The sequence below is a fragment of the Acomys russatus genome, chromosome 31, assembly GCF_903995435.1.
Source record: "Acomys russatus chromosome 31, mAcoRus1.1, whole genome shotgun sequence".
NCBI classification, from domain to species: Eukaryota; Metazoa; Chordata; class Mammalia; order Rodentia; family Muridae; genus Acomys; species Acomys russatus.
In genome coordinates this window covers 29,584,038-29,608,755 of record NC_067167.1, presented here as the reverse complement: position 1 = coordinate 29,608,755, position 24,718 = coordinate 29,584,038, and the positions used below count along the sequence as shown (strand labels likewise).

The window sequence follows — 24,718 nt, the reverse complement described above, 5'->3', positions numbered from 1 at the left end:
TAAGATAATGCCTTAGTTCCCTTTTTAAAACTTGCCCAATGGCTAGACTGAAAGTTCATTATAAGGAAGACAGAGAAGTTGTTAGTTGGTGGTATTACAAGGGTAAGTGTTGAGATGAAAGTTACAGTTGTGGGCGTTTTGATGGAGAGGGATTTGTCTTTACTTTAAAATTTGACATCTGTGTCTTAATTCTTAGTATCAGGAGAGACAGGGAAAGAGGAGGTAATGGATCCTGGTGAGTAGTTTGTTTCCTGTCTTCTTCCAGTGTGGTTTTAAAAGTTAGGATTTAGACTTCAGTAGGGGTGATCAGGCATCTTTGTACAACTACATCCAGCTACATCCTCATTTCACCCACTTAGAAGCACTTTTTGTTTTTGTTTTTGTTTGTCGAGACAGGGTTTCTCTGTATAACAGTCCTGGCTGTCCTGGACTGACTTTGCAGACCGGGCTGGCCTCGAACTCACAGAGCTCCTCTGCCTGCCTCTCTGTCCAGAATGCTAAAAAGCATTTTTCATCCACTGATATCAAAAGTTGCAAACCAATTAATTTATGAGACAGCAATGGCTTTGCTCATGTTGGACTCATTTTTATTAGCATTATTAAAATTAATAACCTACTGTTGGGATATACAGGGAATAATGCAAAGAAATATAAGCAAAACTAATGATTCACTTGCCTTTGCTGTGACAGAAATAATTTCTGGAAGATTATCAAAGACATGAGGGATATTAACATTCCACCAGCAACTGAAAAGAGTAAACACATATAATTCCTCTCACACATGAAAGAACATTTTGCATCCACCTACATGTTGGTAGTAGGTCACTCAACATTAAATGGATGCCTGCTGTGTACTAAACAGTCTTCTAGAATACACAACAATAACAGTAGGGGAGAGTTACAACACAATGCATGTTTATGGCACATAGGCATAGCTTCACAAAGGGCTCCCAGTTATATAAAGAAGAAGGAAAACAAAACACATTCAAATAGTTACAGAACATTAAAAAGGAATTCAAAAAGGCACAGGAAATAGTAGTAGAATAAAATCTAGGAATATGTACAATGAATGAGAACCCACTGGAACGACAGTAAGAGCAACATTGAGGGAAAAATACTTTTATTGAGAAAGTACAGCTCGAATTGAGATTTTTTGAAAATGAAGGTCAATCAAGATCTTATTGTTTAAAAGGGTAGCTTTGGTGGTTGAGTTCAATTTTTAAATCTAGCAGAGGCAGAACTATGCCCACTAGACCTCATTATCATAATAGTATATTTTAGTTCACTCCATGTGATGTTCCACAGTGAAACAGGTGAACTAAACACACACACACTCACACATGTACAAAACAAAGACATTTTCAAAATATATTTAATATGACTCCTTCATTAATAGAGAGTTACAATGCTAATTTTATACCCAAATGACAGAACCAGATACGTTGGTGGAATGGAGAAAATAGACAATACAAGATTAGATTGCTTAAAAGAAGAATAACTTCTTTTTAAAACTAAAGGCTCTCTAGAGAGAAAATAGGATTGGGAAGCTAATAGAGAGCCTCTCTTGCACCTGGCATATGAAAGAAGAAAGTACACTTGTCTGAAAAAGAAAAAAATTACATGGTAGCATGAGAAGCTAAGACTTGTCTGGCCTTCCTGCTTAGTTCATCTCCCAATCGGGCTCATGCTAATTAGCATACCTAGGACTTCTTAAAGACTTCATGCAAGGAGTAGGCTGACCCAAAAATCCTGAAATAGTAATGATAATTGCCGTTCACTTGCTAGCTATTGAGTGTGTTGCCTTCAAAATCTTGTTTAATCTTCATGAAATCTTATAAAATGGTGGCTATTACCACCATTTCATTTTTAATATATTTTATTAATTTATTCATGTTAAATCTCAATTGTTATCCCATCCCTTGTATCCTCCCATTCCTCCCTCCCTCCCGTTTTCCCCTTACTCCCTTCCCCTATGACAGGCCACCATTTCATTTTTAAAGGAAACAACTTACCCAAAGTTACACAGATTGTCTATAGCAAGCAGGATAAAAAAAAAAAAAAAACAAAAAAAAAAACAACATTTTAAGTAGTAACAAACAAATACCATTGTATGTGTAAAATGGACTCAGGGCAAAAGCTAGCCTCTTCTAGAATTTGTACCAGAGAAGAGGGGACCACTGTTAGCTACATTTGTCTTTTGTGATAATATATCTCCCAGTATGCTAGAGCTCTTAGCTTGTACCCTAAAAATCCTCCCTTAACACTTCTTAATCCTCCAGTATTGAATATATTCCTCTTATCTCTATCAAAAAATGTCCATAGTTCATTCACTGAAGTTGAATTATCATCAGATGTAAATGAGTCCAGAAGAAAGCACTTACAATATTTGATGCTTGAAAATGATTCTCATGCATAATGCCAGTAGATCTCCTCAAATGATCTTAATGTTGCAATACAGATTGTCTTCTGCAGCAAAAATAAAATATGTGCAAATGAAATGTTCAAGCCAGTAAATTAGGGACGATGTGATTTGGGTCATTTTGTTATGATAGCCCAAAGCTGGAAGAGTGTCCAAATAATAAAATAGTTTATTAGCAATTCATATTCTTTTGGTAAAAACCCAATCCATCATGAATAAGTAAGTGCTAAGGGAAACATTTGATTCTTAGAAATAAAGAAATTCACTTGCACTGTCTTCTGTGAAGCCATGTCCCAAAACACAAACAGTGTCAATAGAAGTCACCATATCTTTCCATCCATCTCTTTGCCTGACTTATGGAGTTATGGCATATTTCATGGGCACGTGTTTCCCATAGAACAGCTACCTAGAAGCTCAAGGATTACATGCCACCAATAGCAGCTGGAATTGCATAGTCTCCTAGTTCTCATTTATTCAATAAATATATACATGCGCCAACATGGTATAGAGTGGATCAGTAAAGACAAGAAAAAAAATGTATTCTCTGTTGCCTGTTCTAGATCCACCACTTTTCACAGTAGTCCTAAGTCTTGACAATTAGCACAGCTATTGTACCCATGGATGTACCAATCATTATATCTTTGGAAAGCAGAACCTTTTCATTCACCAGATCCAAGGCTTAACTCATCGTTATAGAAGGGAAACCAGAACCAATGGCAATCAAATTACTTCAACTGAGAACAAGAAAAGCAGCCATTTCCTAAAGAAAAGTTAATCCGGTTTTTACAAAACAATGAATGTTTATCTACAGAAGAGAGGTTTTTCTGTTAAAACTCCAAAATCCAAATTCAAGAGAGTGAAGTACAGAAATCTCTCTAGGAAATCTAAGATCTCCCCAGCACTTGTTTGGCTAAGAAAAGAAAGTGGGTCTAATAAACTTTCATAGTCAACAAGCCTACATTCGCCCTCAGTGGGACAAGAAGCACTGCTAGAAAATTAGTTCTCCAGTAGAAATAAGTTGAATCCTCCCACATAGATATATGGATAGCTCCCCGCAGCTGTCTGAACGCACTGTGTGTAGAAGGAACCTGAGCACCTATCATATAAACAGCTTTGGGCTACAAATGCTTACTTCTTTCCATGGATAGTAAATAGTGTATTCAATCTTATGTCACCCCCAAGTGAGCAGAGCTGCAGCTCTTCATGATTGAGACCCCAGGCTCAGTAACTTATAAAGTATATCTTGGTCTTATGTCTACTAGAAAAAAAGAGCGAACCCTCTGATTCCAGAAAATTGATTCAAAATTTGTCCAAAATTGTAATTTCAACTAAGTGAATTGAAACCGATAAGTTCTTTCTAGTAAACTTATTTGTTTTAACTTACCAATAATGTCATAAAATTTGCATACGTATTTTAACATTATATGAAGCTTTAGATATATGCACATGTACATATGTATATAAATAAACAGAATTGAGAATCAAAATTATTAGAGACAGTACACATAGTAAACTTTATAATTTAGCTGAGTACTTTAAAATCAGCGATCTGATCATAAGCTTCTATCTGAGCATCAAGAAGAAACATCTCTGAGGCCATGTTTATCATGATAATAATAATAATAATAATAATAATAATAACAACAATAACAATAATAATAAAGTACTTTAATACAATATTTAATACAATATTATAAATGGTTAAAATGGTATCATTTAATCATTTTACATTGTTAACATTATCGTCATCTTCAAGATGCCTCCATTGCAAGTAACAGGATCCTAATCTTAAGCTGAATAAGTGGTCATTAGCACCCTTTCAACAAGTATTTATGGTTATCTGTGCTTTGGCATTCGCAACATAATTGTACTTCCTTACCCTATTGTAAGTAGAGTGTAGCATTAGTTGTATAAGTGAGCTGTGAGCAGATAAGTGTTGCTTTAGAGCTATGATGTTTGTCTGTTTGTGAGACCATCCAGAACTTATTCTTTCGAGATGCTTCTGCCCTGTCAGCTTAGAGCCTCTAAGTGACTACAATAGATAGAGACTTGTTCAAGCAGGAGTGAACAGTATGCCTGTTCTGTGCCCAGCCCCTGAACTTGGCTTCGTTGTTACTGCTACATGAACTAACTTACCCTAACTTATATAGACAAGTTAAATAATAACACATTTAACTCGTTCAGGTGAACTGAAATTTCAGGAAAATAATTTACAAGGTAGTTTATAGGTGATTACAACAATTTTGAGCACTCACTGAATGGTTCAAATTATAATTATGGCAGCTCCAAACATTGTATGCTCACATGGCAATCCAACCGGAAGTGGTGTGGTGGTGATAGTTAAGGATTCCTTTTCCTACAAGCCTGTCTCTTGTCAGAGAAGAAAATATTTAGCAGCTATTGTCCACAGATGCCTCTTACATCTGACTAGCAGTAGTGGGTCTTCTGCCCTAGCTGTAGACCAACCAATGAGAGAAATACTGAAATCCCAAACACTGATTTAATTCAGTCCTAATTCACACTATCCCTGTGCCTCTGAGGAAATAGTCTATTATTCCTGTGTGCATTAATCTCTGCGTGATAACTGAGCATATCAGTAGCCCCTTAGCGGGTTAAGAAAGAGTGTTGATTTGAACAACAAATAGAACTTTGACAAGATCAACAGTCTTCTTCAAGCACAGAAAAGGGCTCTTAAGGAACTTGCTCTGTGCCTGTACATTTTGTTACTGTAGCGATTTTGAATCCACCGCAAAGAGGTGGGTATATTTGTAAAACTCTACCTAAATGTTATAATCATAGTGTGTATTTCCAAATATGTTTGCTTAGCCACACTATTACAAAGATGTCTAATAATGTAAATTTTCATAGGGAGACAGCATAACCATTCATTATTTCCTTCGTTATGATTATTTCACTTTAAGCAATTCTTAAGTTAAAAATACATTCCTAGAGTGCAAAATGAATAGTGGTTCCCTTTGTTCTAAGATAAGATATCTTACCAGAGAGGGACAGTTTATTCTGCCATGCCATTAGGCACTGAAAGTGGACACATTTTGCATGAAAGCCATGATTCCAGTTAAAAGCTAAAAGCAAATGACTGCCTTACGTTTCTGTCATGCAATCATGGAGACAATGAGAGAAACAGCACAACAAATTCATCTTCATGGAACACATTTTCTTTATAAGTATTTGCAATTCTAATTTTAATAGCACAGGTGTATTTAATTGCCTCTAAATAATACAATTCAAATCTATTCAGTGTTCAAAATAGGAGGCTGCAAAGAAATTTGGGGCATTGTCTCACTGTAAAGACCTATGGCTGAAGATTGACTTTAATATATCCAGGGAAATACATTTTTAATTTCTTGTCATTGGGCTTCATTTAGATTGGCATTTAGATGAGCAGGTCCATGAGTTCCTCAAGCACAATGTCCTGCCAACTCTTGTGAGTTTTTAATTATTTGTGCCAAATTACAGGTTCTACTGAATATTTTATCATCTCTTATAGTGGTAACATGTACTTTCTTCATGTATTTACTCCAAGATCTTCCTATAGAAAGAAATATACGACTATTAACAATGGGTGCCCTTACAAAAGTTTGGTAACAATAGGAACCCATCTTTAAAGTATAATGTGAGTTACTTTATCTGATGCAGAAAAAGATGCAATCTGTCAAAGCCAATAGCTCGCCTGATTTTCCTACATTTGAATTTTATCTGCAAAGGGACAATATCAATATTATAATATGTATATTATTGAATGTTCTCATATTATTCCATGATTCATCCTTAAATGAACTTAGGAAGCCTCAAATCAAGTTTTGCTAATATGAGTTTTAGCCTTATTTACAATGGAGGTCATGTTCCTAACAAAATCCTTCTGAAGCAGTTTTCTGGGAAGATAGTTGAACAGTCATGTTCATGGCAGATCACCATGAGACTGGCACCGAAGACATTTCCTCAAGAGATATAAGCAGTGTGTTACGCAATTCAGCTCTATCTGAAAGGAAGGAAACACTTCATCAGCTTAGAGCCAACTTTAGTTTGCTGTCCGTGTGGATCATGCTACAGAAGAATATTCTAATTGACTTTGTTTTAAAAATGACTGTGGTAGTGGCACAGGCTGTCAGGCTTTTGGGTTTTTTTTTATTTATTTTTTCTGACTTAGCATCTTGTCTGACTTTCAAACAGTCCACGTGACATGAAAGCCCTGAATAGACCAAGGAAGTTGCACTTTCTCTGTATCCTCAGCAGCATTTATTATTTTAGTCTTCTGGGAACAGCCTTTCTCACTAGAGTGAGATGTGTGATTTTGATTCACAGCTCCCTGATGATCAGTGAGACTCAGCTTTTTATTTTCGTATACTTGGCCATTTGCATGTCTTTTGAAATGTTTATTTTTAGTTCTTTGACCTATTTGGAGAGTTTTGATGGCCAGCTCTTTGGGATATTTAATATATTCTCAATATTAGCTCCTTGTCAGATAAATAGCTTGTGAATATCTTTCTTCAGTTCTTTGATGAGCAGAAGCTTTTTAAATATAATTCCATTTTTTTCTATTTTTACTTTTGTTATTTGTGCCTTTGATATCCAACCAAGAAGCCAAAAAAAAAAAAAAAAAAAAAAAAATCACTATCTACACCAAAGGATGTTAGAAAAAAAGGAGTGGCACTAGTTTTTGTGTAAAGCTTATCTCTTTGGAGAAGAGAAAGGATACAGTCAGGGCTGATTATGGACCCTTACAGCACCAAAACCTCATAGTTCTTCAGCTAGTTAGCAATGAGCGCACGTCATACACTTATCCCTCTTACTTGAGCTGAATTACAATAATGTTTGATAGAATTAGAGTCTAGGGAACCATATGCGAAAATTCATAGTAAAGAGCATGAATGCAGAATTGTGTGTTCCTTGAAGGCAACTCAAAATGTACATAAATGCGACATAGAGACGAAAATGAAATGGTGTGTTAAGAATTATGAGAAATCTGGACAAAAATGTTGGGGTAAGTGACCTGCAATTTTGCTAGTGGGATAAGAGTTTCGTTGACTTGAAAAATGTTGAGCACGCGGAACTAAGAGCACAAATCACTGTCGTCAGTCTCAACAGAAACTTTCTCCCCATCCTATCCTTTGTGGTTACCAGTTCTTTTACATTCTTCTGATTAAAGGGAAAACAGTATCTGATGAGGGTAGATATTCTTAGTTCTACAAGAAAATTCAGTCTCTAGATCTAAACATAAAACGGGGTTAGCCCGACATACACAGTTTTTAAGGTTAGAAGCCAAGCATTTGACATGAAATGGAATTCCCTATGAATCTGGCACAGTGCGATACTTGTAAGCTTAAAGATTAACTTAGGCATATAAATCAAGGCAATGGCAAAGAGGCGACAATCGTGGTTCTTAGTAATGCAGACAGATGCAGCATTACACAAGGAGCATCATGGCATAATGCTGCTTTAGTAATAACATCCAATTTAATGGGCTCAAAATGACTGTTAGTGTTTACAAATCTTTCTCTATACACAGGTTGCCATCTGTTGTCACGCTTAAGTATCTTAGGGTCATTACAATGAACTACTAGGACAGAATTATGGTCTGTTTCTAGCATACCATCCCATGCACTGTCTTGTGCCTTGGGAAGTACATAGAATGAAGGTCTCACTGTTCCCACTCCTAGCTTTCTGATACCCTTCATAAAGCTCCCGAGCTCAGTATACGTCCCTCCATCCCACATTCCTCAGCCAAAGATCACAATCTATTAGAAAGTTGAAGATAGGAGTCTTTCCATCCGTGTGAGTATTGTTAGATTGTTTTCCTGGGATAGCTTTTCCATTTTTAGAGAAAGCTCTCAGTACTCTTTTGTTTGACTTGAGTCTTAAGCCAAAAAGAGAAAAAGAATAGCATTATTTAATTGAAATATTTGCACATCATGAGATCAAAAGAAATAAAAGTTGAGGATCACCTAGTGAGTGTCTTACACCTAGAGAAATTCTCCCCTCAAAACATTGTAAACAATCTGCAGTAAACTTCGAACCCCTACCCAGATCTAGCCAATGGAAAGGACATTCTTCACAGTTGAGTGGAGAGTGGGGTCTGACTTTCACACGAACTCTGGTGCCCCATATTTGACTACGTCCCCTGGATGAGGAGGCCTGGTGGCACTCAGAGGAAGGATAGCAGGGTACCAAAAAGAGACTTGATACTCTATGAGCATATACAGGGGGAAGAAAGTCCTCCTCAGTCGCAATTATAGGGAAAGGGAGTAAGGGGAAAATGGGAGGGTGGGAGGATACAAGGGATGGGATAACAATTTAGATGTAATATGAATAAATTAATAAATATATTTTTTAAAACATTGTAAACTGTTGAAGATGGCTCAGAGTATCTTCATTGTTAGAATTTTAGCTACTTCACACAGTTGCTAAGTCCACACTCGACCAACTTGTCATTGTCTTAGGAGTTCTTAAGGTCCATTAAGTGCTCAGAAGTCTCATACTGTCCTACAGATTTCTAAAGCAGATGTAATGTGGTCAGTTCGTATGCTTATGAGTTTAAAACAGTAGGATGTCGTGTCAGTGTAGATGATGGTTCTACAAGAAGGACAGAACCATCTGCCAACACCTTAATTTCCTGTGAGGCCTGGTGATCCGCATTAGATGAATTCTCTCAAATCCAGAAAGCATCAGGTGTTTAAGCTAAAGGAAGCCCCACACCCTATTCTTGTATCTTCAATCTGCTGCGAAGCTATGTTTATTTCTTTTCAGTCTGCCTTTTTTGGAAATAGGTTCTTAGTTCTCAGAAGTCTAAGGTTTCTCTAAGACTCAAATGTTCATTTCATGCTGGGTTAAGTCCAGATCATCCGCGTTCCCTTCAGGTGGTAGAGGTCACACCAGGCCAATGTTCTTCTTCTTCATTTTGAAGAGAGAGAAATGGAATGAATTTTTTAAAGAAGCCTATAATTGAATATTTCTATCAAACATTTTAAACATTTCCAAAGAGTGCTTTTAGGATTAAAAACATCTACTAAATTTTAGAGAAGAATTTGATATCTAATCTTTACTCTTCAAAATGTTGGAGAGATATAATATTTATTGAATTCCATGTATGCTAGATATTTACATCAAATTGCATGTCATTCTTAAAATTAACTCTGTGATATTATTATTCCTACTTTTCATAAAGTTAAGTTCTCAAAGAAGAAAAACTTCACTGGGTTTTAAAGTCAGAATTCTTTCACTCCAAATCTCTAGCCCTCTCTACAGTATGTCATAACAAATAGAAGTAAAGTTAAAGACTATAATTTATTTTGATTTTATTGTTTCCCTTATTAAAATTCAACCCCAAACATTCTTTTAACTCAAAATAATATTCTACTGACATGGTGCCAAAGGGACCTCCATTTATACGAGACTGTGCTTCCGAATGAAGACTCAAAACAACCAATCACAACTCCTCAAACACTTCACATATTTATTTTTCATTGCTGCCTTCTGATCATAGTCTGGCAGGTTGGGATTAAGAAGTCTCTATTTTATTCTACCTTACTGTTTTCACAGAAGCCCAATTTCATCTCGCAGATGGAACGTTGCCTGGAAAGTTACAAAACATCTCAAAAATAACTAGTAGCTGTCTTAACTTTCTAATGAAATAGAAACATCTCTTATCTAGCCCCAACCGCATGACTCTTCTGTGGTATTTTCCTAGCTGTAGGTGTTAGCATCTGCTGTTTTAAACTCCTCAGTGTTACTCGGTGGGCCTGGGGTAAGGAATAAAGCCAATATCACTTTTGCAGTAAATATTATACAACTATACTGCATGGCCAACTCCACAGGCTGCTGCTGTACGAAAGAGCGTACATCCTTAAGCTAACGTGGCTGTAGTCCTGAGGGTGTGTCTGTGCTTCTCACACACACGGAACCCTGTAAATACAGCACCTGATCTCTTCTGACAGTGTGGGAACAGGAGCTTGCCAACTGCTTTCTCTGCCACTTCCTGGGGGCTGCTGGAGCTGAAACAACTCAACTCTTCTCCTGGAAATGCTCTACCATTCCCAATCTCCTCACCTCCTCCTCCCCATCCTCCCCATCTCACGAGTTGTGCTGCTCAGAGACAACCAGGAAAAGTGCCAGAGAACAAAGTAGCTCACAGCAGACTCCCTGCCTCTGAGCTGTATTCTTATTCCTCATCTCCCTCATATATCCAACAGACCTAAAGCATCCCAAAGTGGAGGGCTGAGAAGTGGACAGACAAGGTATAGGGCAGAAGCATGGCAACCTTCAGGAAGGGCCTGGAGTGAAGCCATGAGCAGAAGATTCAGTGGTCTAACCCAGTTAATACAAACACGTAGTCACTGTCTCCCTGAAGTCTCTAGAACGTAGTCTTAGTTTATGTCCCATTTATCACAAATGCCTAAGAAGACTTCAGACCGCAATGACTAAAGAAATTAGCATGCTAATTCACTACCTGTAAACCAGTGAGCTACTTCCCTGGGGGAATGGTACACACACACACACACACACACACACACACACACACACACACACACACCACTCCATTCATCTCTGTGTTGTTGTTTTCCTTCTCAGGATCTTCTTTCCAGCAGTTTTGTGACCAGCACTCCAGTATTTTCTCCCTTTCTACTCAACAATATTTAATTTAAAATAAACATTTTTTTCATAGATACTAATTTGATCAGCACACTAAATTTGCCAATTTTTAGTCATTCACTGAAAGGCATTAAAATGAACTTCAAATACTGACGTTTACATTGCTGGAAATGCATTGGCCTAAACATATTAAGCAATCCATCTACTGAAGTTTTTGAGAGAATTTTCAAAAGCTATAAGTCTATTGAGCTAATTACATTTCTTCTAGGCATTAGCTGGATTTCAAGATACTGTAAGCATAAAAGCAAACAGCCATAAGAACTGCAACCATAGTGGCCAAGCTCTGACTTTGATTATTTTATTGATGTGAAATACAGAAACAAAATGTAAAACATTTCATAGCTTTGATGGCTTAGTAAAATCTGCTACTTCATTATTTTACTAATTCATGTTAAAATATGAATTAAAATGTGATTTCATATCAAAATTTGAATTCATATTAAAGTATGAATAATCCATTTGACCCACTGGGTCAGTGTTCCAGTTCTAGTCAAAGCTAACAAAAGAACATTATAGACTCCTATTTTCAAAAATTTTTTGAGAAGAGACAGCAGAAAATAAAGGTTTTCTATTTTTTAAAAAGAAAGAAAACACAGGCATCTCCATTTGAACACTAGAATAGTAAGTGACCAAATGTTGTATCTTAAGTAATTTAAATCATTGATTTGAAATAGGAACTACTAGAAATTGGGTTAGTTACAAGAACTTTGTTGGTTCAAAGAACTAAGCCTAAGATTGGACCATCATAAATAAAGATAATAAAGACTAAATTAAATGAATAGCACAAATATTTTATAAATTACTCCATGTAAGCATGGAATATAAAGTTGATTCTTAATAAAAAGGATCACTAATTAAGTGAGATAGTATGGTATTGGGTTCAGTTTCTCAAGCTCTACATTCTCAGCCAGTTGTGAAGGAAAATTAAAGGTGTCTTGTTACTAGTGCACACACTGAGCAGCATAGCATGTGTTTGAGCCGACCTGTCACCTGCCAACAGAAAGGGTGAAGTCTTGCCACCAACATCTTGAGTGCTGTGTTCAAACATTGTATCAGTATTACCTGGGTGATCCAATTACTGAAACTACAAAGAAATGTAATACTTTAAAGAGGTTTGCATTATTTGTGGCTTCAAATGACTATTTTTTTTTTCTTGGGTTTTTAAGACAGGCTTTCTCTGTAGCCTTGGCTGTCCTGGACCCATTTTGTAGACCAGGGTAGCCTTAAGAACTCAAAGCGATACGCCTGCCTCTACCTCCAGAGTGTTGGAATCACAGGTGTGAGCCACCATACCTAGCCAAATGACTATTTTTTATTCTCCTCAAAGTTAGACTTTTATCATTTCTCAAAAAAAAAATGGCTTGAGAACTATCAAAATGCCTTGATTTTCAGTTGTTGCCAGCAATCTGTGTTTTTAGAATGTTGCCTGGCATTCTAATATGTCCCTAAGTCAGAACATGTTGAAAACACGGGGGGTTATATCACATATATAAAAACTGACCATGTTTCATCCAGATAACTTGTCAGGGGAAAAAAGCAAACACAGTTTTTCATATTTTCAAGCTATGAAATTTAATAGAACTTACTGGAAGTGATAATAAAAATCTTTACAACTCCCATTTGTGCTGCTGTCCACTACTCTAAATATTTTCATATTACAAAGTCACACGTCACAAAGCACACATACGTTTAAACCTTCCTTTCATTTCTCATAGTACCAATAGTAAAGATGAGGTTCACAGAGTTAAAATAACAGGAATGACGCATTTGGCAAGAAAAAGGTAGAGCTTAGAGTATATCTATGGTCTATGTGGTATATACGTGGTCCTATTATTGAAATCATTAACAGTTGTTTTTTATATTCCATTGATTCTTTTGAGTACTCAAAGAAACCTGATAGGAATGTTGTCTAATATGTTTTTACAAAACTAAACTATTATTGGAAATAACAAAGTTGCTTAGTCAGTTTTCACTGTGGTAACAAAAGAATTTTGGAATATATATGGTAAGAGACTCAAACTGCATCACAAAACCCTGTCTGATCCTAACTCTAATAAGAATCGCATTAGAGAAACCACATTCAGGTCCTCCGTGCTCTGGTCTGAAAGTTTGAGGTAATTCTCTCTAAGTCAGTCTTCCGTTTGATATTTAAGGTCAAACCAATTGAGATGATATGAAAGGGTCTCAAGGGGGAAGGACTCCAAAAATAAAAATTAGTATAGTAACTATGTAAAATTTGCTTAGTAAAGCCATAATATTATCACAGATACACATTTGATTGACCATGTTCAAGTAGATAAATCATTTAGGAAAAAATCATTGGCAGAGAGCAATGACCTCTGTAAATCATCTCTGTAAAATATAAAGTATACTTGTACAATTTTTCTGAAATATCTGGAGAATTTGCATAGCTTTGAGGTTTAACCAAGCTTTGACTGAAATGGTCAGAGGAACTAGGATGCCTTTTGGCTTTTAAGAGGTGTTCAAAGGAGCCATGTTCTCTCCGGATTTGAGTAGGCTTTCTTGCCCTCTAATTATTCTTTTACAGTTCAATAAGCATTTGCCAAGGCATTCATAGGAGCTAAGGTAGGAGAGAAAACATGTCACTCCAGATAGCTTCTTCCATGATGAAGACAATGAACACAAGTAAGCTAGTATTTGCAAATTACTTTCATTTCTAAAAGGACAAAAAGAACGAATAAATATGGATGAACAACAAAGTAAAGGGTTCTTGAATGTTATTAACCAGACAGATGTTTAAAGTATCTGTCTGGTGTTCACGAAGAAAAGCAAGCCAAGCGAATTCTATATTCTTAGTGGAGATCTGCAAGAACTATTAAGAACTTTAAGCGTGAGTCATAGAAGGCCTTGAGGTCATATGCTGACAGTCACAAGGCTTAGACACAGAGAAACTCCAAACAAAGGAATAAATTTTTAAACAGAAGAGAACAAACCCCAAGGGAAAAGCCACCATGTACAAGATTGAATAGATAAGGAAGCTCTTTTAAAAACAAGACCAGAAAATAAATCTAGGATCGTAGAAGGTATTCAAAATAAAGATGAAAGTTTATATCCAAGAGCCCATAATACAAACAGACAAAATGACACTTCAGCTAGGAAAACAGACATGTGAAATTGCCGTGGAGAGAAACATACTGAGAGAAACAGAAAACAACAGTTTGAGAAGAAAATTAATGTGTGGTCTAGAGCAGTGGGGACCCATTGGATCATCGAAGTGAAACATCCTGTGGATAGCTAGACAAGCAAGGAGCTTTGTTCTCGGTGTTGTCTACCTGTCAGTTGGGCAGTAATGAAGTTAATGAGCCTGATGCTTCCTTCTCACGACTGGGAAGACCCAGACCTCCTGTTCTCTACTCAGGCACAGCAGCCACACCAGCTCCTGTCAGCACAACCAATGCTCCAAAGATACAAAGATTTCTAAAATTATGCACAATATACTGGGGGAAAAGTCTTCTAAAAAGCATATGATACAACTAAATAGAATTTTGGTTGTTTGTTATCTATAGCCATAGTCTTAAATTGTAAAAGAGCAGTGAACATGTCCTCCCCTTTAGCTAGTGTGCTGTCGTCAAAACTAAATTGAATCTTAACAACATAAAACTGCTGAGAAAAGAAATGTTGATAAAAAAAATATTGCATTGTCTTTCAATTGCCAAAAGGAGCCATGTTCCATTCTTAGAATATGTTATTTTCCTTGGGCATCTTTGCCAAGATAGAAAACAAATTAAAGAAATTTCTAACCAGTTCAAAGCATCAAAATAGAACCAACATGAAAAGGGGCAAAGTCCAAGAGCTACTTATTTTAAATTTTTCTTATATAGAAATTGAGAAGACACTAGCTTCCATAACAGGGAAAAAAACTAAACAATAGCTTATCTTTAATTCTAAACTTAAAAATCAGAACTTGAGAGAGACCCACTAAAAAGTTGCATAGATAAATGGATTTCCCTTTAGCTGAAAAATTGTATTATCTGCAGAATGATTGAAACCTGCTACAAACTTCCAGAAGCTTCAGAATCGATCAGTTTGGGAATGGCCTTCACACTGCCAGCTCACCTGGCATCCTTCCTGTTTAAGAAGAAGACACGCCTTCCAGAAGCCTGCTGCTAACAAGCTGGCAGACGGACCCTGCACCTTATCTAAATCCTCTGGTAGTTTTTATCCACCCAAAGACCAAACATCATTTTCTACATCAAATTCAAACCTTCTAGTACTGTGAAGATATGGCCTTATCATTTGAAGCAGAGTGATTTATCATCATCATCATCATTATTGACACTGAATAGTAATATTTGATTTGGTGCAGATAAAATGACCATCAGTCAAGTAACTGATTATCAAGACTAACGGAGGCATTCAGGGAGAAACGTCAGAGCCTGAACTTATTTCCCTGTGTATTTGAATTTGACCAGCAGCACAGTAAATACTGAAATCAGGTCAAGGAATTGAGCCCCTGGTAAAATTTTACTAAACAACAGCTAGGGGCTTTGTGCATATTAAAGCCACACATGTTTACTGAAGTTCTGTGTAATAGCAGTTCTTGACGGTGTACATAAGGAGGCAGGGTCCCTGTTTTAGTAAAGGTTTTTCTTAAACAAGTGCTCATTTGATATACAGAGTAAGGCTGCAGTGAGAGCACATTCAATCTGCCATTTTCCAAGCTCTGTCCTGTCGGTCGTTCTGTGTGTGTTAGAGTCACCCTCATGGAATGAAACTCTGAAGTATTTCAGACTTGGTTAGCATTCTTCCATCATGTCAAGCAGTGATGTTCTAAGTGGCCTCTGTACTGGGTGAACTCAGCAGTCTCTCATACACTGAGAGTAAACAAAGCCTCCCAACCCTGAAAAACCACAGGTATGGTTGACATCAATACTGTAGATAACTTCTGGAGCATACTTTTATGAACAGATCTTCCAGTTTGCTTCTTGTTGGGGACAGAAACTGAAAAGGCGAACAGGTGGGGTTGAGGGAAATGTACAAAACATAACCCTAAGAAAGTCACTGTGAGCGCCATTTGGTGAAGGGTTTCTGAGTATGTGACAAGGAAACTATTCTCATTTACTAGGGTTTAAAAAAATAAATCGAAGCCAGCTTTGGTGGTGTACACCTTTAATTCCAGCACTTGGGAGGCAGAGACAGGCAGATCCATGTGAGTTCAAGGCCAGCCTGATCTACAAAGTAAGTCCAGGACAGCCAAAGCTACACAGAGAAACCCTGTCTCCAAAAACAAAACACAACAAAACAAACAAACAAACAAACAACAGAACAAAACAAAAATCTAATGTAGATTTTGATGTCTTTTTCTTGCTGAGTGTTTTGTTTAACAGGATCATCATTAGGAAATCAATTTGTTGGCTCTGTTTCTTAACAATTAAACTTTATTATACAACCCAACTATCTTACACAAGAGGGAAAAAAGGTTAAAGGGAAACAAGAGCGAACCTTCTGGTATCCTTTCCACAGGACAGGTCCCTAGGTGTCTCTGGCCTGCGTGCTGGTCTGGCCTGTTGGCTGATCCTTTTCCCAATCCACGTGCACTCAAGCTCGGTCTAAACCTGCTGCTCCTCTTGTCCTTACTGAGGTTAATCTCAGGGAGTATCCATGGCTTGTCCAAGGGCAAAGCCTGCCAAGACTGCTTTCACCTGTGACAAAGCTTATAATCCTTCCCACATCAATTAGATGAAAAGTTTAGAAACCAAACAAAATAAGGGACTGGGTAGGCAGGGAGAAGAGCATAAAGTCCTGAACATAGTGTTTTCATGGTAGCAAGCAAGGCTTTGGAACATCCTTCAAAACTCACCTCCTCCATGCTGCCCTTCTTGAATTCCAGGCCTATTTATCTTGTTCTTTCCCAGCCTGTAGCAGGTACAGCTCCTCAGCTCCACTGAACTTCTGCCTCTGTCCCACTTCCTATCTCTTTCTGGAGTTTTTCTTGGAGTGACTATTTTTAAGATCTCAGAGGCAAGGATCAGGCTTCTTTCTGTTCTCCGTCCTCTGCACCCACCTCCCTCCACAACTTAAATGCTCAGCACATTATCAAGGAAAAACAAGTGAAAGGCTAAATGACCAATTAGATAAAAGGCTAATGACCAGCTGAATAAATGGAAAGTCAAATGACCATGAGCTTGGTGAGTCGGTCAGTCTTGATGAAACTCACCCTGATACACTGCGTTAGGATTTAATTAGAAACCAAATAGTCTCCTAACCCAGGAATTAAGACCTTGACCAGGATGTACCAACCATTTACCAACCATACTTATGCACATACACACACACACACAATTATGTTTTCCTTTTAATATTTAACTCTTTGAACATACTCTGAATGAAACTCTTTACTATATCATTACAAAGGAGGTCCAGAATTCTTGTTCTAAAAGTGAGGAAAAGAGAATCTATCAAATACCCAAGTACCAAAAATTGTCTTTGTATCTGCTTAGCTTATAATGAGAAATTCTTCATCCTGACTTTTGTCTGTTTGTTTTAATCTGAAAGTATATTCTGTCTGTTGTAAATACTTTTTCAAATTTGCATTTGACGTTCTGTCTCCGAGGTGACTAATATCTTAATCCACATATATCCAGTGATTTTCCCCATGTGCATTCTGCAATTTATGAAAACCTTTTAAATACAAAGCTTGCTTTGTGTGTGTGTGCCAATATTTATAAGATGTTTATACTGCTTTGGGGGGGTTGTTTGTTTGTTTGTTTGTTTGCTTGCTTGCTTGCTTTTGGGTTTCTCTGTGTAGCTCTGGCTATCCTGGACACTCTTTGTTGGCCAGGCCGGCCTCAAACTTAGAGATCCTCCTGCCTTTGCCTCCCCATGTGCTGGGATTACAGGCATACACCTAGCATATCCTGGTAATTTTTTTTTAATTATCCATAAACAGTTTCAGAAGCAAAGCTTTGAAATCAGTTCCTTTTCCCGTTAGTTAATAGCAGAACAAGCATTTTCATGCTGTGTTCTCATCTTGGAGAACTATAATGATCTGGAAAGATGATGAATAATTTGGAGTAAGCTAGAAGTTGACGAAATGCTGCAGTGACATATGAGTGCACAACTCCGCAATGTAGCCACCAAATTCATTACAGAGATGTGAGTGCAGGAGTGAGGCTTTCATTGAACAAATAGAGATGTGTCAAATACTGAAAATACCGAAGTCACCGCTAAGTTTTTACAGTGTCCATAGCAACAAAATTGGATTGAGGTCCCTTGGTGGTCTAAGACTAGCACAAATAGACAAGCTTATATTTCCCAGGAAGGAAATAACAGCAGCCCATCTTAGGAGGGAAAAGGACCTGAATTTAAGGTGATCTCTTAAGATGATGGATGGTAATGCCACAGGCACAAAATGCAGAGCCGCCTGTAAAAGCAAAATCAAGCCTGAGATACCAAAAACAGTGAGCGATGGCTCTGACCTAAACCAAGATGCCAAAGAGTAAACCCACGACATGTTTGGCGGGCAATGGGAGCTACAGACAAAGAGAAGAATGAGGGAGTTGGAGCTGAAGAGCTAAGATTAGGAGCCCCAAGAAAAGCCAGTGGTGGAGAGCACCGCAGACTGTTCTCACTCCTACTAGAGGGGTAGAGCGTGGTTCTGTGGGTGTCTACGAGCGACACTCTGATCTCCGAGTCACTAGAAAGCATTTCTTTAGAAAGCAGAGTTGCTGAGCTACCTGCTGAAGCATCCCTGGGCCACAGGGTGCCTTATGAATTACTGATTGGGCGACTCTGAGTATAGTGCATTCTGATGGGCAGGCTTTAGATTCAGGAGGCCAAGTGCCCAGTGGAGGGGGTCCTGGGGGAATGCTAAAGATTTTCCTTTGAAAAGTGTACACTGTGCAATAGCTTTATAATTATGGAGCCTTTAACTTGTAGTTCTCACTCCTGTATTAAAGAAAAGGATATTTGAAGGACCCATTTTGAAAAGAAGAAGAAATTCCTCAGAGTCTCTTAAGTAATTGATTTCTTTAAAGTTTATTTTGTGCCAAAACTCCTTTGTAGAAAACAAAGGATGTTTTGCTATAAGATTATGTGCATTTTTTATGCTGGAAAGAATAGTTACCACTTGGTTTCAGTAGATATGCCCATGCAGCCTAAATCTATGCAAGCGCCTATCAAACCATGTCAATTCCATCACACAATGCACCCTGCTATGTTCTTGAAGCCATCCAGCAAAATGAGAAATTGGCTTCATTTAATAAAGCAAATGGCATCTACCTTACAGCACTAGAAAATTAAAAGATAGATATGCACCATCTGACATCCCCTGCTTAATCTGTATTCCCATCTTGAGAAAAGGATACTACACACGGTCCGCACCCACTAATGTTTGGATTGAATAAGTGCTTATGTCACTCTTCAGTTGACAGCCACCTTCACAGAAGAGTAATCTTTCTTAGTGAGGGGAGCAATGCTATTTTATTTTCCAATAAAAGACCTATTAATGCAATTTTATTTCAAGATGATAACTAAGATTTTCACTGTGTCTATGTCAATAGTAATGTTGACATCACAAATACTCTACAAATTTTGAATCGGTAGGAAGTGTGTTTCATGCATAGGAAAAGGATGTATTAAAATGTTTTCTAAGTATATGCAAATTTAAAATACTAATTACTATTTTAAATGATATTTTACACAAGTTTACTGTAAACTACCCAATACATTATATCACATAGTCAATAATCCCACTGGGATTTAACAACTATGTCTAGTAATTATATTTAAAATTCTGTCATTTCTAACACTTGTTGTAAGCCTAAAGAGTAAATATTAGATACCAAAGAGAAGAAAGAAGAGCATTCCAAAAATAACACACATAAGAAAAACAGAGTGCGCCGGGCGTGGTGGTGCACGCCTTTAATCCTAGCACCTGGGAGGCAGAGGCCGGCAGATGGCTGTGAGTTCAAGGCCAGTTGGTCTACAAAGGGATTCTAGGACAGCCAAGGCTACACAGGGAAACCCTGTCTCAGAAAAAAGAAAATGAAAAAGAAAAACAGAGTGGTAGGAATGAGCAGAGAAGTCCCGATGTCTATAGCCTGTTCACAATTTCCAAGAAAGAGCAAGTTCGAGTTACATGGGACGTTTTTTTCTGCCTTCCACCAGTATAACTTAAACAATCATTTTAAAAGCTTTCCTTTGGCTTCATTCTCATGTACCTGCTCCTTTAATTCAAAAAATACAAGAAAAATTAATTCATTAACTGGAAATTAAGAATAGTATTTTCAGAGTTTTCATTCTTGTCTGTTATTTTTCTGATGAAAGCCTTTAAGTTAAATGTTATAATTCTGATTTGAAATTTCATTTGTTGGTAGTTGGTAGCGATAAGCAGCCGCTGAACACAGTGCCAGTAGCAGTGTTTTGATGGAAGTGTATTTATACCAAGGAAAGAAATTGCTCCTGGCCACACTTTAGATGGCTGTTTATTTGCTTTATTGGATTTTTTTTTTTCATTTAAAATTTCCTATTAAAAAGGCCTCAAAAGCAGACAGACTTTTTCCTTTGTATGCTTCTTTAATTTTACACATTTTGTAGCTAAAAAAACCTAAAGACATTTAAGGTTTTCAAGATACTCAACCTGTTTAGTTTTCCTTTGTAAAATGGAAGTGCTGGTGAACAAAGTTGCAGAAAAGATTAAAAGAAACAATGTGACTAAAGTCATACGTGGTGATTAGACCATAATAAACAGACTTTCAATAACCCAAGCTGTGTTCTGTGAGATTTTCTCACTATACTAAAACTGAACTGAGTGAATGCTGCTGATGCTGTTTCTTTAGTAAACTCACTAATTTTAAATATTCCACTTCTCTCTTCAATGAAGTAAAATTTCAATATAAATCCTGCATTCAAAAAATTCCATTTATTAAACATGGCTATTTCTTTACATTATTATTGATGTTTGTGTAGACGCACAAAATAACTAGAGTGCGCTTTTTTATTCTATATAAAGGTACTAGTAATTTTGAGAAAATTCTAGTAATTATAGTTAAGATTAAAATTAACCTGCACGTTAGATGAACTGAAAGCAAATACAGCACCTAGTAACGATGCCCTAAGAAACAAAGGTCACAGCGCTGGAGAACTTGCTTATCGGTTCAGAACTGAAGGCCACGAAAGTTTCTCGGAGGCTCGAGACTGCCTGCCAGTCGCGCGCACTTTCTCTCAGACTTCTTCCTGTAATCCCACGTTCCTCTCTTTAACTTTTTTTTTTTTTAATTATTAAATAATGTTCCTCTGCTCTTACAGCTTATTTTCTTTCTGTGAACTTGTCAAATCATCTAGGTCTTGTCTTATGTGAGGCCTTTATGTAGCTCTCTGAGAGAGACTATCCCAAAAGTCTGACTTGGAGAGTAACTTACAAGATTTAGAAGGAAGGGACAGGATGAGCTCTGTCATGACTGGATTGAGCACAGAGCCTCCCGCTCACACATGGCAGCATCTTAACTCAGTCATCAGAGGAAGAACTGTCTAAGCGGAGGCTTCTGAATAGTGGCGTTGCTTTCGTGAACTTGCATTGATTTCCACTTTTTAAAAAAAGGCATCTTTTTTCAAATAGGTTAATGAACATTAGGAAAACATGTCGTGGGGTGTGTACTTATCTCTGCTATTCTCCCAAGTATTTCTGTAGCTATAAACGTGGTACCAAAAGTGGTAATTTTATGTCCTTGGGTTAGTATCTAATATTCAATAATATGCAGAGTGGTTGTTCTTCATTACAAAGCTAAATGCAGAGAGAGCACACAAGAGTGGATTCTCCGCTTTGAAGAGAGGTTAATTTTAAGTGTTTTTACTTTATCAGAGTACTCCTGACTTGTGTTCAACAATCATTGGCATTAATGATGTTTATGCAGCTCAAAGAAAATGACGCTTTTTCTCACAGTTTCAGTGCCCAATGTCTTTTTCTTATTGCAACAGACAAATCTAATTACTTCTGAAGAATCTGAAGAACTCAGATCTGAATCATGAATAATTCCATTCCAGTCAAAGTTAAATCTCAAATGTACCCATGAAACTTACATATATATACATATATGTAGGGAAATGCTTTACCTCTTCGCAGTTGGACAGCTGTAATGGAAAACTCTCCGTGTGCATTTTTGGCATATATTCTGTTATGTTAACCACCTCTTCCAATATCCAAACTCATCACTCCCTCCTCCCCATCCCTTGTGTGTTCTCACTGAGCTCTGTTGAAGATGTCCACCTTTCTTTTGATATCTCTTCATAAATCTCATTCCTCCTAAGGACTCGTGACCTCACTGAATTCTAGGCCCTGAATACAAAAAGAAATGACAGCTACCAGTCCTTGAGCTCCTGATGTGTGCTGAATGCTATCCTAAACTTGTTTTTAATCTATTAACTTTAAGCAACCAAAGGGAGTGGGTGCCACTATATGCCTTACTTGATAGAGAAGAACACGGACACAAGTGTGACGCAATCAGGACAGAGTCACACAGCCTCTGCCTGGGCAGGCCCTATACATCTCTCCAGGATGCATTCTCAGGGCACCAAGTACTTACTCCCTGCCTTCAACATGGTTATGATTTTTATATTTGGCTTTCTGCTTGTGTGATTAATGTCTGCACATCCTACCATGCCAGAACATGTTAAGATAACATCTAGTATTTGGTGAATAATTTCAGTTGACATTAATTCAGCTTTTGTCATGCTGCCCACTGCATCTGAATTCTTAATTCTCCAAAGACTCACTAAGTATTTACCAATTTTACTTCTATTGAATAGACAAGGAAACTGAGGCAGTACATGTAACAGAGAGAGTGAACAATGAAACCAATCTTCAAACTCAGAAAACTAGCTGGAGAGCTGTGCTCTGAATAAACGAAGAGGTGAATGAGTGGAAAATCAGCTTGGAGCATAAGGGAAAGGTGGCATGTGGTATATATAGAGGTAGGAGAGCAGTCTAGGCACAGGCCACAGAGCTCATAAAATTCTACAGAACGGTTCCACTGGAGCCAAACAAGCTCTGGGGAAACCCAGGCACAGAGATGGATGTCGTTGCCACATTGAGTTAACTGGTTCCACTGTTGATGGTCATGGTTCTCTCTGTCTTTCTCTCTCTTTCAGTGCCACCGTGGGCCTTAATTGCCATAGCCATAGTTGCAGTCCTTTTAGTTGTGACCTGCTGCTTTTGTGTCTGTAAGAAATGTTTGTTCAAAAAGAAAAACAAGAAGAAGGGAAAGGAGAAGGGAGGAAAGAATGCCATCAACATGAAAGACGTGAAGGACCTGGGGAAGACCATGAAAGATCAGGTAATGTACTCACTCACCCTTTGTACCTCTGCACAAACTCGTGTGTTGAGAGGCCGCGAGGAGGGGGCTTGTTCTTTTAAGCCAGATGCTTGGAGAAATGGACAACCTGTGGCTAATGCTGGTTTTGTAGAGATGGTTGACAGCCCTTTCTGGTCTTGCTCAGTCTCCCAAAGTGTAATGGAGACAGATACAGTGGGATTTTATTCTCCTGATCACACGCACGTGTGCATACACACACACACACACACACACACACACACACACACACACACACACACACGGGTTTCTATACTATCAGATGTGGCTGCATGAGCTTGGCATAGTAAAATAATTCCAGGACATTTTTATTCCATCTCATTAGCCAGTCTTAATTGCTTTAGGCAAAAAAAAAAAAAAAAGGGGGGACCTGAATGCTTTTTGTCCTGGACAGGGCATCTTTCTGACTCATGCACTGCCCTGAGTCTCTGATAAAGCCCTTTATCAAACTTGATAAATGCCAACATTGCTATACACCTGCCGGTTCAGCCATCAGATGCCAGAAATCATAAGTTATATGTGGTGAAGGGATATAGGATCCATCCCTAAAGAACAAGGGTGAGTTTGAAGACAAAATTATATTTCCTCGATTGATAATCATAACTAGAAGGCCGGTGCTATTGATAGGCTATGCGCCTGAGCTGTTTCCCCATGCACAAAGAAGATGTTTGGTGCCCTTGGGGGAGCTGCATATTTTCAACTAAGTTAACAAGACAACTTAGTTAAGATAAAGTTTAATAAAAAGTAAGAAATGCTTCTTCATTTTGGGGACAATGCTTACATTAAAGCTTTTAAAGAAAATTTAGCTCATATGAAATGGGAACGTAAAGATTTATTATAGAAATATTTGTAATTATTGTTTCCTGTCAGATCATTTAAAAAGTTCTTTTCACTCCCAAGTAGGAACATATAGACAGTTTCTCCTGACTGGCTTAGAGTATTGATTGCTGTTAGCTGAATCATGAACACATGAATGTAAGAGGAATTTGATCAGGTGTTAACCCACCCTCATAGTACTTACAGCTTCCTCGCTTTCCACACACTCATTCTCATGGTCTAATCCTCTGTCCCAGTCTGAGTGTTAGACTCCTTCTCAAAGACATGGTGGGGTTCATCGACAGCAATTTCCCAGGGGCTCACTTCTCTCTGCCTGCACTACAGCTTGGTGTTAGAGCCATAGACTGGACGTGAAGTCTGTTGCCATGCTCTGAGACCTTGGTCTAAGCTCAGGGTAGCAAAGATTCAATTTCTCTGGCAGTTTCCCATCAGTCACAGAATCTCGTGTACAGCTACAGATAAGGAG

General features: G+C 37.7%; 1 protein-coding gene across 2 annotated transcripts in view; it reads left to right on the top strand.

Moving 5' to 3' along the window:
• The window catches only part of Syt1 (synaptotagmin 1), a 402,656-nt gene that overhangs the window by 224,304 nt on the left and 153,634 nt on the right, over positions 1–24,718 (top strand). For both annotated transcript variants that reach the window (XM_051139676.1, XM_051139675.1), the window contains exon 4: positions 23,195–23,379. In XM_051139676.1, the coding sequence (XP_050995633.1) occupies positions 23,195–23,379 (185 nt within the window). The remainder of the gene's footprint in view (positions 1–23,194; positions 23,380–24,718) is intronic.